This window comes from Emydura macquarii, unplaced genomic scaffold, assembly GCF_026122565.2.
Source record: "Emydura macquarii macquarii isolate MOO-44397 ecotype Brisbane River unplaced genomic scaffold, CSIRO-AGI_Emac_v2 contig_2417, whole genome shotgun sequence".
In the NCBI taxonomy this organism is placed as follows: domain Eukaryota; kingdom Metazoa; phylum Chordata; order Testudines; family Chelidae; genus Emydura; species Emydura macquarii.
The window spans coordinates 3,090,785-3,104,004 of record NW_027132554.1 but is presented as its reverse complement, the minus strand read 5'-3'; the positions used below and the strand labels follow the sequence as shown (position 1 = coordinate 3,104,004).

Genomic DNA, 13,220 nt, shown 5'->3' with positions numbered 1-13,220 from the left:
CAATCCAGCCTGGCAGCCTGGTAAAGGAGCCTCTACACTCAAATCCCAGCCAACCTTCCTAGCCTTTTTCTTTAAGTTCCAGCATGTTAGCAGTCACAGCTCCTACACAGCCACCAGCCATGGGGCACCAATTACATTTGCTCTGGTGCTACTGAACAGGATCATTTCAGAGGTAATTAAGACCAGTAAAAAATAAACAAACAAACAAACGGCTGAGCAAGATCATGGAAATAATTATATTTCCAACAAGAAGGGAACGCAGTAGGAAGATGAGCTGCTATGGGGAGAGCTCTCTCCCTGATGGAGTACTTGCTTTTGTTATCTTGCTCACTCAGAGATGCTTGACCTCAGAGTAAGCCTCTCTGTCTCTCGAAGGTGAAGCTGCAGTTGCTGCCATGAGAGGTTGCTTGTGAAAGCAACAGCACTTGTGCCCAGATTTACACTTGCTCTCAGCTCCCGACTTCCCTTTTATTCTGCCACTTGGCAGACAGGACAGTGCAACACCCCTCCACGGTGTATTCCCAAGGGTGCCTCGCATAGGTAGGAGAATGGAAGGCCCATTTGTGATCCACAAACAATATTACACTGGGAGTGGAGACTTCAGAGCAATAAATCAGGGAAGCAATCTTATTTCCCCAGGACTAACTTCAGCATTACAGGGTGCAAAATGTGTTGGGCTGGACAGATGATTCCACCTGTGAAAGTGGCAGGGCTTTGGTGAGCTCTCTGCTTAGCTACAGATAGCAAACAGCATGTTAAGGCTTTGATATTGCCATCCACCCCAGACACTTGTCCAGTCCGGAGACAGAATGTTCCTTTGAGAGAGGCTAGTTTTGGGGTCAGGGCTCCACTATTGTGTCTCCCTGAGCTCCTGCATGCATAGCCAAGCACTTATTGTAGCACCCCTAGGAGAGTGCAGTGTGCTCTCTTCTGTGCCTTCATTACGGGGGTAGGAGGGAGAGCCAGAGCCCAACCCATTGGGGGGTAGCACCCCAAGAGGTGCCAGCTGGAAGCAGTCCTTGCAACTTAGGAGATTCATACATGTCAAGGCTGAAGGAACCATTGAGATTGTCTAGACTGACTTCCTGTACAACACAGGCCAGAGACCTGCTCCAAAATGGTCTATAGAGCAGAGCTTCTAGTAAAACATCCAGTCTTGATTTAAAAATTGCCAGTGATGGAGAATCCACCAGGACCCTTGGTAAGTGGTTCCAATGGTTAGTTACTCTGGCTGTTAAAAATTTATGCCTAATCTCCATTCTGAATTTGTCTATCTTAAAAATTTAAGCTGATAGTGTGGCTGACCCATGCCTTAGGTACACAAGCCTGGTGAAGGCTCCTTGTGCCCTTCCACCCCCTTGCACGCCCATCCCGATGTCAGCCACAACATGGCCCTTGCAGTACATAGTCCAAAACTGGGATCCTGATCCCAGGACTCCTTACTCCTACAAGCGGTCCTTGTTCCCATGGTGTCAATGGAGTAACTCACATGAGCAAGGGCTACTTGTGTGAGTAAGGATCTGCAGTGTTAGGCCCCTAGGTTGCCATTCCTTTGTATACACATAATGAGCCTTCCACATGCATGAAATGAAGACTCTGCCGGGGGGTAGGAGAGGAGAGGGAGTTTGGTGTGTGTCAGGAATTCTTCCTCTGCCTCATTCCATGTAAATGATCTATGTGGAGAAATAAGAGCTTGTGCCTGGGGTTTTATATAAACAAAGAATTTGGAATTATTCAGAATAACTTTCGTTTCCTATTTGTTCCAAAGATGTAAGTGCATTCCATTCTGTCTCTCCAGACATCTCTGCCGATGCCCGGTATTGATTGTTCATCTGCCCTAAAATCTGAGTTGGTCCCATTCATTGTCTTTTTCAGAATTTGCATACTACATGCTGAATGCCACATGTGGGAATATCCTGGAACTTTACCTCTTCACCTTTAAACTAGTCTAGATACATTCACATTTCTTAAGGCTCATATTGTGAATAGCCCCTGCACGGCTGCTGAAAGATAAGTAAGCAGCTCTCCTACTGCCCAACGCCCAACACACACACACAGCCAGTCTAAGGAATGGTCCCTGTGCTCTGGGACTACTTCAAAGAGCTCACCCCAAATATCTGAGAAGTGGTGACAGGATAGACTCCCATGGTATCTTGCATGAGAGCACCATCAGGGCACACAGCTGATTACTCAAAACCACCCTCTGGGATTTCCCAGCCACGGAGGGAGAGAACCACTCAAAATCACTGCCGGCTACTCTGGGCTGGGTCTGCAGACGTGTCAACAAAATGCCATGGTCCACGGCATCAAGCACCGTGGACTGATCTAAAAGATCAACATGGACACTCGACCATTGTCCACCAGATTATCGACCAGTGAGACTAGCAGAGTGTCAGTACAATAATCAGCGGTATGTACATTGCAACCAATCCCACTGCAAATTCCTGTCTAATTTGCTGTCTACACTAACTCTTTGGTCTCCATCTGCATTCCTGCTTTCTAGTATCCAGACCCTTCTCATTAACTATCTGAGTTTCAGGTATTTCCCTCAGGGGTATTAGCTTGCCCTTTGCCAAGTTCCATCTCATTTAGCTCTATTCTGTCCATATGTCTAATCTCTCTATGCCATACTCTCTGTTATTTCTCAGCCCTTGCCGGTTTCCACAGCTATTCCAGTTTAGAACCATCTGCAAATGCCACTGATGCACTGGGTTTTCCCTCCTTCGGACCATTAACTGGGAAGTTAAATCAGACCAGACCTGATGCCAATCTCCAGAGCAGCCCACTCCTCAGCGCACTGCAGGTTATCGTAACCCTTTTTTATGTAGACTCTGTAACCAATGCTCAATTCTACATGGCAGGTTTCCTGCCTAAGACAATTGGAAATTGTAACAATTGCATAAGACACTACTGAACGCGTGACTAAAATCAAACACAGGGCAGCTACTGTGTTCTCCTCATACGCTAATTTTGTAATTCAAACTAAAAAAAAATAAAGCTTTATTAGCAATAATTATTATTAATAAATCTTATTTACCCTGCTTCCCCCCTCCCCTCAATTCTGTCACTATGAACACAGCCAATGTGGTTCAAAACCCATGAAAATTATCCATAATGTAGACAGAAAACCCTCCACAGTGGTTCACACCTTGGAGCAGAGAGAGCAAGGGATATTCACTTAACTTGCAAACATGAGAAAAGGAAACTTACCTCAGGTAAATAATGTGACTGCAAAGACCCTAAATATGTTGTTCCAACTCAGAGGTGTCAGAAGGTATAATCAGGGATCCAGAAACACTTATCAATGTTTAAGAGCAACATGCCGTTAGGATACAAGTACATTTAGGTTTGTATAAGTATTTAGGCCTGTGTATCTGCCTGAGATGGTATTTTGGGCCTGCTTGCCTGCTGAAAGCTAAGGGTTTGAAGATAGACATGTAAGGAAAGAACAAAGACATAGTGTGCTACTCTTGTCTACCCACAATCAGATGGGTTTTCTTTATTACTGTGAGAAAAGATAAGGGATGTCGTTAAAATATTTCAAGGTGTAGAGGAGGTTTGATCTATGAATGCACAAACGAAAGAAAGCTCTGGCTCCTCTTCAAGACGGAGGTCTGACAAGGTCAAGCAACTAGTTGGGGGGAGCAAAGGGGGTAAAGGAAGGTGTGAAAAAGAAACACAAAAGGGCAATAGAGTGACCATGGCCAAAATGTAACCTCACTCCCTACCACTCCCATGAGGTACAAAAGAGGTGGTACCAAAGCCCCCAGACTGAAGACCCTCCAAAACAGAACATGACCATAAATTGTAAGAGGTGGTGCTGGGGGAAGTCGGGGGAGCACTACAGGTATAATTAAGCCTACCAGAAGAAGGTGGGGGAAGAGGGAGCTCTACTGGCATATAAAGATACAGTTATAAGAAAAGAAGCCCAACTGGTGTGAAGGGCTATGGTTTTATGGTTGCTTGTTTAGCCCCCAATAAACCCATCGCACTGCCTGTAGATTGGATTCTGGACTGTTGCTTTCCAACAAAGTGCGTCTGGGAACTGAGAGAGACAGGGCAGGGAAGCCCTAACACATACTACCATCTCCTTGAGATTTTCTTCTACCTAGCGTAGATTGAAAAGGGCAGAATACAAACAAGTTATATCACTCTTTCCTTTGACTGGTTAAGACAGATTCCATATTACAGCTATTTGTTATTATAAATGCCAACACTGGGCTCAGCTCTTTAGAAGAGACATTGAAATTTTCAAAACAATATAGGAGATTTAGACACATGCTGTCCACTGGGGGCAAGGAGTTGGCATGCTGACAATATGGGGAATCTGGAAGGACTCTGTACTATGGTATATTGTATCTCAGGTAACCTCATAAAAGGGCTCTTGGGCAGGGGAAAGGATATCCTGTGTGCATGGCAGCAGCTGTGTAGAGGAAGCGAAGAACATCAGATGTTCACATGTATTGTGCCACAAGCTCATGGAATTGACACAATTTTAGGGGGAAATCTGTAACAAACCATCATGAGATCCATGAACCCTAGCAGAAGCTGGTAAATTGTAAAGACTTCACTTGCAGTGCAGCCTGAACAGGTCTGGTGTGTAATAAGGGAGGGACATGAGAGCGGTGGATGAAAGGCATCCTGTACATCCATCCAAAGAATATTCATATGAGGCAACCTGCCATGCAAATAAATCCCTCCATTCTGTTCATATGTACTGAAGGGCCATATGACATGGCCCTGATTGCACCAAGACATGGCATGAGAGGACTTCATTCCCCCTCACTGCGCTAACAAGGAATACAGCAATATAATAATGATGCTATTTTACACGTATAAAGGGTCTTTCATATGTCATAAGTATGAACAATACAACAACGCTGAACTGCAGCCAGTTCGAGAGTGGAGACAGCACCTGCTCATTACACAGTCTACTACAACTGCATCAGAAGAGGAGATAACGTTGACCAAGGATGCCAGGGCAACCACTTGTTCTTATCAACGTGCTGGTGATGTCCATGAAGAGCAGATAGGGCCTTGCTTAAAAGATCCAACACACAGTAAACTTCATGGAAGTTAATGAATCCACCTGGGAAGGCTGATGGGCTGAGTCACACCTGCTGGGATTTGAATTGAAGGTTCAAGGGATTACAGGGATTTCAAACCTGTTGCTGGGACCTGTTGCTTTTCACACAATGGTAAACAAATTCTGTAACCTGCTCAGTAATAGGGTCATATATTCACGTATCTCAGCAGTACCAACCAGCCAATCTCAATGAGAACAATTTCTAGTAGAGAGCTTTTCTTAAGTAAAAATGTCTGCCCAACCTCAGGTGAAACCTTAAAGGCTGTGATTTGTCTGGCTGAACATCCAACACAGGTCCACTCAGCTATGCTTCCTGATTCCAGGGTCTGACCTGGAACTGACCAAAAGGCATCTAAGAGTTCCCACATAAGAAGAACCACACCATCATATCAGATCTGTACAGCCGGTACCAAAGTGAGCAAGCGTCTCTGGGCCAGATCCTTGATTCCACAGTATTTATATTTGGGTAATACCTATCTCCCCCAGATACGAAGTCACATACAGTGGCCCTCAAAATGATTCCCATACACCCAGCATTAGCCCTCTGTCAAAAATCCATGCCGTCATTTGAATTCTTCTCGCCCATAATAGAATTGTATTCATTTTGTACCTGGTTTACTAATCCCATTGGACCAAAAAGTTGTATTTTCCACAGCTCCATTAAAACATCTACACACCAGCTTCTGTCCTCTCACTAAACTCACAGGGTGGTCATGTGCTGAACGAGCATTTGCGTTCCTTATAGAATATGTATATTTAAAAGTATTCACTGTGCATTTTAGCCTCATACTATGGACAGAAGTTCCAGAAGTCTGTCAAGGCCCTGCTGCCTAGCTGCATTGAAAGTTTTGAAGCATGGACTTCTTTATAAACTAAAATAATCTGAACTATATTGCCTTTTGCATTGTCCATTTCTAACCATATCACTTCCTCTCCTTTTACTCCAGTATCACCATCACTGGGATTTAATGCTGTGCCTTATAGCTTCAGAGTGACAAGATACAAAGTCTATTTGTCAAAGCAGCATCAACTGGGTTCTACAGAGAACACCGATACAATTTTTTCTAGCAAAAAGAGTCCCCTTGGGTTCCTTTCAAAAGTTCACTTCCTCCAGTCTCCTTAGTAGTGAGTGGCTAAGACTGGGCAAGCAGTCATTGCTACTAATGGACCCTTTATCATTATCCACATAATATCAGCCGAGTAGCCATCAAGAAGCAAAAGGCTGATGTCTCCACAGGGCTGCATCTGTGCTTGCCATGCAGCAGGGAGCAAGCCTGCTCTCTGCCATCCTTATGGCCAATAGCTACAGACTGGGGACCGACGAGCTAGGCAGCAGTTCTGCAGAAAAGGACCTGGGGTTACAGTGGATAAGAAGCTGGATATGAGTCAGCAGTGTGCCCTGGTTGCCAAGAAGGCTAATGGCATATTGGGTTGCATTAGTAGGAGCATTGCCAGCAGATTGAAGGAAGTGATCATTCCCCTCTAGTCGGCATCGGTGAGGCCGCTTTTGGAGTATTGTGTCTACACTACAAAAAGGATGTGGAGAAGTTAGAGAGAGTCCAGCTGAGGGCAACAAAAATGATTAGGGTGCTGGAGCACAAGACTTATGAGGAGAGGCTGAAGGAACTAGGCTTGTTCAGTCTACAGAAGAGAAGAATGAAGGGGGATTTGATAGCAGCCTTTAACTACCTGAAAGGGGGTTCCAGGGAGGATGGAGCTAGGCTGTTCTCAGTGGTGGCGGATGACAGAACAAGGAGCAACAGTCTCAAATTGTAGTGGGGGAGGTCTAGGTTGGATATTAGGAAAAAGTTTTTCACTAGGAGGGTGATGAAGCACTGGAATGGGTTACCTAGGGAGGTGGTGGAATCTCCATCTTTAGAGGTTTTTAAGCTGCGGTTTGACAAAACCCTCGCTGGGATTATTTAGCTGCGGCTTGACAAAACCCTCGCTGGGATTATTTAGCTCTGAGCAGGGGGTTGGACTAGATGACCTCCTGAGGTCCCTTCCAACTCTATGATTCTATGAATATTCAACAGCCAGCCTAAGAGGTGAAGCTCACCTACGTTTAAAAAATACCATCCCAAGTGCCATCAAGCAACAGAGAAGTTTTTCAGGATCTCCCAGGAAACATATTAAAAGGTAACAGGGATATACATACACACCCAAATTCTATAGCATGGAATATGAAAAGAAAACCTTTCAAAGGGCTTGGGACCTTCAACCTAAGAAAGCCTAAGAAGCCATTTGAAAGCTTGGGACCTTCCAAGAGATGGGGTTATTTGGTAGATTTGGCTTTTCACATAATGACTTTTTTATTACAGGGGGAATCGAAGATCACCCCACTGGGAAAGCTACCACCAGCCTTGTGGTCAGATGTGCAGATGGGTCTTTAGCCGCTTGTATTATGGAAACCATACCAAAGTATTTTCCATTTGCAAGGATTAAAAGGATCCACTCCTGATAAACCCTTTGATGACTAGTTCGTTAAAACAGTAAAACCCTGACTGGGGGTGGGGCTGGCATTTGGCAGAGGGTATATTGAGCAAAACCAATGAATGATGCTAGCAGAGCTGGGGAATATGTCCTGGGTAAAACCTGCAGAGAGATTCATAAACTCTTTGAAGGTTGTTCATTTGAAAACAGTTATATGACACTTTGGGAGAATTGCACAGTACAGTCCTATGTGCTAGCATATCAGACATTTAGGGGTGCACTTTCTCTTTTCCACAGTATATTCAAATATGGTTAACAGATGATAAATATGGCTATTTGTACTGTGTATGTCAGCTTTTCCAGAATGCGAAGGTACAATGTAGGAGCATTTTACAGTAAAAGTGACTCTAGGTAGCCATTAGTTAAATTACCTACAGAAGGAATGCTGAGAGGAGACATTATTTCTATTAGCTGAATGCACCCATACTATATGCAGTGTGAACTGCACGGTTCGTTAGTCCTTGAGGTGCTCACTCACACATACAGTAACCAAAGAGGCAGTCCAGGATTTTCCCACACCGCGTGTTTCTGAGGAATACAAGTTGTGTCATTACAGATATAAAGTTCAGATACCAAATGTGATTCCTGATGGCAAATCAAGATTATCAATCAATACCATTAATTACTTGGGGTTTGTTTGTGTTTTTCCATGAGTGATTTTTTTTGCAGGGCCTCCCCCTAGGCAGATGGCTCCTTACACCTCATGTCATTTGCTATTTAAACCCACTGGAAAGCAAGAATAAAACTAAAAATAAATAAGCAGTGTTTTGCACTGGAGCCTACAGGTCAGCATGAGCGTAAAAGGAGCAAGGAAACCAGCATCACCCGCTCACCCACAAAAGCAATCCTGATTGTTTTTCCAGACAGGATAATAGTTCTGCAAAGCAAACTAAACTGACAAGACAATGAGACCTCTAAAATGTTTGCACCTTCGACCCTTACTCGACTGGCGAATTTCACCAGCAGGAAAGAGAGGAGGCATGTGCAAAATCCCGCAATACTGAATCTCTTTGTGCAAACGCACACACCCTATGCCTTCTGCAACTGCCCGTGTGTCTTTATTGCTGACATTGCAATACCGTTAGCCCGACGTGCAGACCGCACACCCCATGCAGCGGGGTGCATTTGTGTTGGCATCTCGCTTAGCGAGGCTTTGTTTTCTCCCCAGCACTGCCCGAATTTTCCCACGTCGGTATTTTATCCCGCCCTTGCCATAAACTTACTCAGACACCGGGTTACCACTCACCTAACTTTAGCCGCCACGGAAGACATAGCATCGTTCCTCAGCGCCTTCCTTTTGGATACAGCTGTGCCCATATTCGCTTGGAGAAAAGCTTTGGCGGCGACATTCATTGCACAAAACCGCTGCCCATACCGCTGGGGGGGGGAGCAGCGATCACACGGAGCAGCAGCCCTGCACTGCGCCCCGGGGGTGCGGCTCTGTCCCTCCTCTCGCCGCTCCACGTGCGCTCAGGACCCGCGCCGGGCGCTCAGCGAGCCGAGCCCGGCCATGGCAGCGCGGCTCTGGGCTGCCTCCTGCCATGCACCGCCCGGCAGCCTGGCGGGGACGCGCCGCAGCCTCCAGCGCTCCGGCAGCCGCTGCTGCTCCTGGATTGCGGCAGGGGGGGCGGTTCGGTTCGGTTCGGGGCGGGGCGGGGCGGGCAGGAAGCTCCCGCTATATTTGGTGCGAGGCTCCCTCCGCCCCGCGCTGACATCACGGCGGGCAGGCGGGGGCGCATCCCCCGAGACGGGCGCCGCGAAAACGCGCTGCCGGGGGGGGGGCCGCGCACCTGCTCCAGCGACTCGAGTCAGCCCCGGCCCGAGCCCACGGGCCCGGCCCGCACTGGCGCGGGGAGCCGCGGGCGCTGCCTCGGCCGGGCCGGTTCCCGGGAGCTGGTGTCGGCTGCGAAGCCCAGACGCCCTTAGCCTCGGAGCCGGGCCGGGGCCTGGCCGGGCTCCGTACGGGCCAGTCCCCAGAGCTGCAGGGGCGGGCTCCGGGGCTCAAGCAGCCCCCTAGCGACTAACGCCCGCCCGCGGCCCTGGCCCTGGCCCTGCTTCCCCCGGCACAGCGAGTCTTGCCCGGCCCGGCCCGGCCCAAAGCCAAGGGCCGGCAGCGTGTGGCCGGGCTGCTGCCGCCTGGGGCTGGCTCCGGAGCCGCCTCCCGCTTCTCCCGCGGGCGGGGTTGCTGAGACCCAGCCCCCCGCAGCTCGGGCCCGGGGCTGTTTTCCCGCTCAGCCGCCCCCGCTGAGGGTCTGTGGGACAAACCCAGAGCCACACCAGGACAGCCCCGTCCCCCCGCTGCCCTCCTCAGCGCCGGCCTTTCCACAGGGCGGCCGAGCTGCCCCTGCCAGCCGCAGCCTCGGGCGGTAAGGGCCGGTCCACACTGCCGGGGAGGCTGGGGTCAGGCTGCCCCAGGCCACAGCAGTCCTGTGAGCTGGCGGCCAGGCCAGGCCAGCAGCAGCGCGCATAGCCCGCCTGCCCAGAGGAGCTGTACGCCCATTGCCCGCCTGCGTGGAAGGCCGTGCCGCCACGTCTACACCGCTGCCCTTGCCCGTGCTAGCTGGAGTCAGGCTGGCACAGATCTGCCTGTGCAAGTCACTCGTAGCTCCCGGCCCAGCGAGGTGCACTTGCGAAGAAAGGGGTGTTCTCAGCTGGGATTAGCCACAGGCTTCCCCTGGGCTGCTCACCCTCACTGGAAAGTGGAGTTGGTGCGTCCTCACTCTGATTTTAACCCAAGGTAGCTATTCTTTTTGTGCAGTGTAGACATACACCTAGGGCCCGACTTGCAAAGCCTGGAGTGCTCTCAGCTCCAGTCCGTGAAGTTGTGTGGCAGCTAAGGGCTCTCAGCGTCTCACAGGACGGGGGGGGCCTCCCTGGACAAGGGGCTGCACTAAGGGTGGCTTCTCCACAGCCACCCTGGGGCTGTGCCATGCCTGCCACTCCCCCAGCTCTCCTCTATACCATGGCCACACTGGATCCTATGTATGGGAGCCTAGGCCAGCTCTGTGGTGGGTGAATTACCCAGGGAGCACTTCTGGCTCCCCAGTAGCATAAAGGGGTCTCAGCAGGGGACAGAAATCTGCCCTATTGCGTTTGAACTCTTTGTTGTGTTGGGGGCAGAGAGACACTCAAACCCTAACAAGGTAACAGCCACTTCATAAGAGTGGCTCCCAGTTCCTCCTGAGTCACCTTCCCTGCCTCCTTTCACCCAGGGTCTAACTCCCCACCCATTACCTCTGTAAACACATTAGCCTGTCACTGCTGAGAACCAGGGGCTGTTTATTTTACTTAGGAAGGGCCTGTCTGGCCCCCAAGTTCTGCACGGTGTCCCAATAGCTGTATACCTAATAATGACTGCTTGGCTGCTTCTTTAGTCAGACCTCACTCCCAAATTCTACCAATTACCGTTTCGCGGAAGACTCGTTTAAGTAGTAGAGCTGGGACCCGAACTAAATCCCTGGGTCCAAAAAAATCACAGTTTAGCTTCATCCGCACTAAACTGAAATAAATGCAAGTATCCTGTGTAAGAGTGAGAAGGTCATGATCCCTGAAGATAATTTCTCATTGCCATTCAAACTGCTAACCCAGGACCTCCTGCCCCCCTTCTGTCCCCCAGTCCCCCCCCCCATCTTGTAATAATTTAGAAGATCAACTCCTTGGGGTACACACATTTCTCTTTAATTTGCATTATTATGACAATAACCAAAGAAAAGAATACATGATCACCAGTTAAAAACATCGCCTGTTTACCTGGCTGCAAAAAGGCAAATCATTTTCCATTCTTGCCTGAAATTCTTCATAGAAATTAAAGGCAATTTCTCCATTCAACTAATCTGATTTTCTACTCACTCCCACTGGTTTTACACTGGTGAAATTCAGCTGATGTCGATGGAGTTGCTATCTCTTTAGAATCATAGAATCATAAAAGATAAGGATTGGAAGGGACCTTAGGAGGTCATCTAGTTCAACCCCCTACTCAAAGCTGCACCAACCCCAACTAAACCATCCCAGCCAGGGCTTTGTCAAGCCACACCTTAAAAACCTGTAAGGATGGAGGTTCCACCACCTCCCTAGGTCACCCATTCCAGTGCTTCACCACCCTCCTAGTGAAAAACTTTTTCCTAATATCTAACCTAGACCTTCCCAACTGCAACTTGAAACCATTGCTCCTAGTTCTGTCATCTACCACTGAGAACACCCTAGCTCCATCCTCCCTGGAACCCCCTGTCAGGTAGTTAAAGGCTGCTATCAGATCCCCCCTCACTCTTCTCTTCTGCAGATTAAACACTCCTAGTTTCCTCAGCCTCTCCTCATAAGTCTTGTGCTCCAGCCCCCAAATCATTTTTGTTGCCCTTCTCTGGACTCGTTCTGATTTGTCCACATTTTCTGTAGTGGGGTGGCCAAAACTGGACACGATACTCCAGATGTGGTCTCACCAGTGCGGAATAGAGGGGAATAATCACTTTCCTCCATCTGCTGGCATTGCTCCTACTAATGCAACCCAATATGTTGTTAGCCTTTCTGGCAATAAGAGCATACTGTTGACTCATATCCAGCTTCTTGTCCACTGTAACCCCCAGGTCCTTTTCTGCAGAACTGCTGCCTAGCCTGTCAGTCCCCCAGTCTGTAGCTGTGCATGGGATTCTTCCATCCTAAATGCAGTTCTCTGCACTTCTCCTTGTTGAATCTCATCAGATTTTTTTTGGCCCAATCCTCCAATTTGTCTGGGTCACTCTGTATCCTATCCCTACCTTCCAGGGTATCTACCACCTCCCCCTAGCTTAGTGTCATCTGCAAACTTGCTGAGGGTGCAATCCACCCCATCCTCCAGATCATTAATGAAGATGTTGAGTAAACCGGCCCCAGCACCGACCCCTGTGGCACTCCACTTGTGACTGGCTGCCAGCTAGACATGGAGCCATTGATCACTACCCGTTGAGCCCGAAGATCTAGCCAGTTCTCTATCCATTTTACAGTCCATTCATCCAACCCATATTTCTTTAACTTGCTGATAAGAATACTGTGAGAGACCGTATCAAAAGCTTTGCTAAAGTCAAGGTATATCATGTCCACCACTTTCCCCACATCCACAGAGCCAGTCATCTCATAGAAAGCAATCAGGTTGATTAGGCATGACTTGCCCTTGGTGAATCCATGCTGACTGTTCCTGATCACCTTCCTCTCTTCCAAGTGCCTCAAGATGGATTCCTTGAGGACCTGCTTCATGATTTTTCCGGGAACTGAGGTGAGGCTGACCAGTCTGTAATTCCCCAGTTCCTCCTTCTTCTCCTACAGTGGTTTACTCCCTACTTTACTGTAAATATGAGGAAACCACTTCAGTATTTTTCCTGCAGAACGGCCATTTTTGTTGCAAAAACTGCAACATTTCTCTGCAAACCAATAATTATTGCCCTAAAAACATGTATTTCACTTGGTGGAAATGGCAACACTTTACCTCATGCTGTAATTCATCCATATTCACAAATATATCCGCTTCTGTGAATGAATTTACCCACAGGCAGTAATGGCTTCAAGTCTTGGTGATGTAAATAAATAGATATTATGCCCTTCTGCAGCATATTTCTATGAGCTAGTTCAGCAGTAGTCACTTACATGGTAGGGAAGAATATTTCCCTCCACT

At 48.2% G+C, this 13,220-nt stretch overlaps 1 protein-coding gene across 5 annotated transcripts in view; it reads right to left on the bottom strand.

The window, feature by feature from the left end:
• The window catches only part of NSMF (NMDA receptor synaptonuclear signaling and neuronal migration factor), a 73,703-nt gene extending 64,710 nt beyond the window's left edge, over positions 1 to 8,993 (bottom strand). For all 5 annotated transcript variants that reach the window (XM_067561567.1, XM_067561568.1, XM_067561563.1 and 2 more), the window contains exon 1: positions 8,826 to 8,993. In XM_067561567.1, coding sequence (XP_067417668.1) covers positions 8,826 to 8,932 — 107 coding nt within the window. In that variant the 5' untranslated portion in view covers positions 8,933 to 8,993. The remainder of the gene's footprint in view (positions 1 to 8,825) is intronic.
• Between the last annotated feature and the right edge of the window lie 4,227 nt (positions 8,994 to 13,220).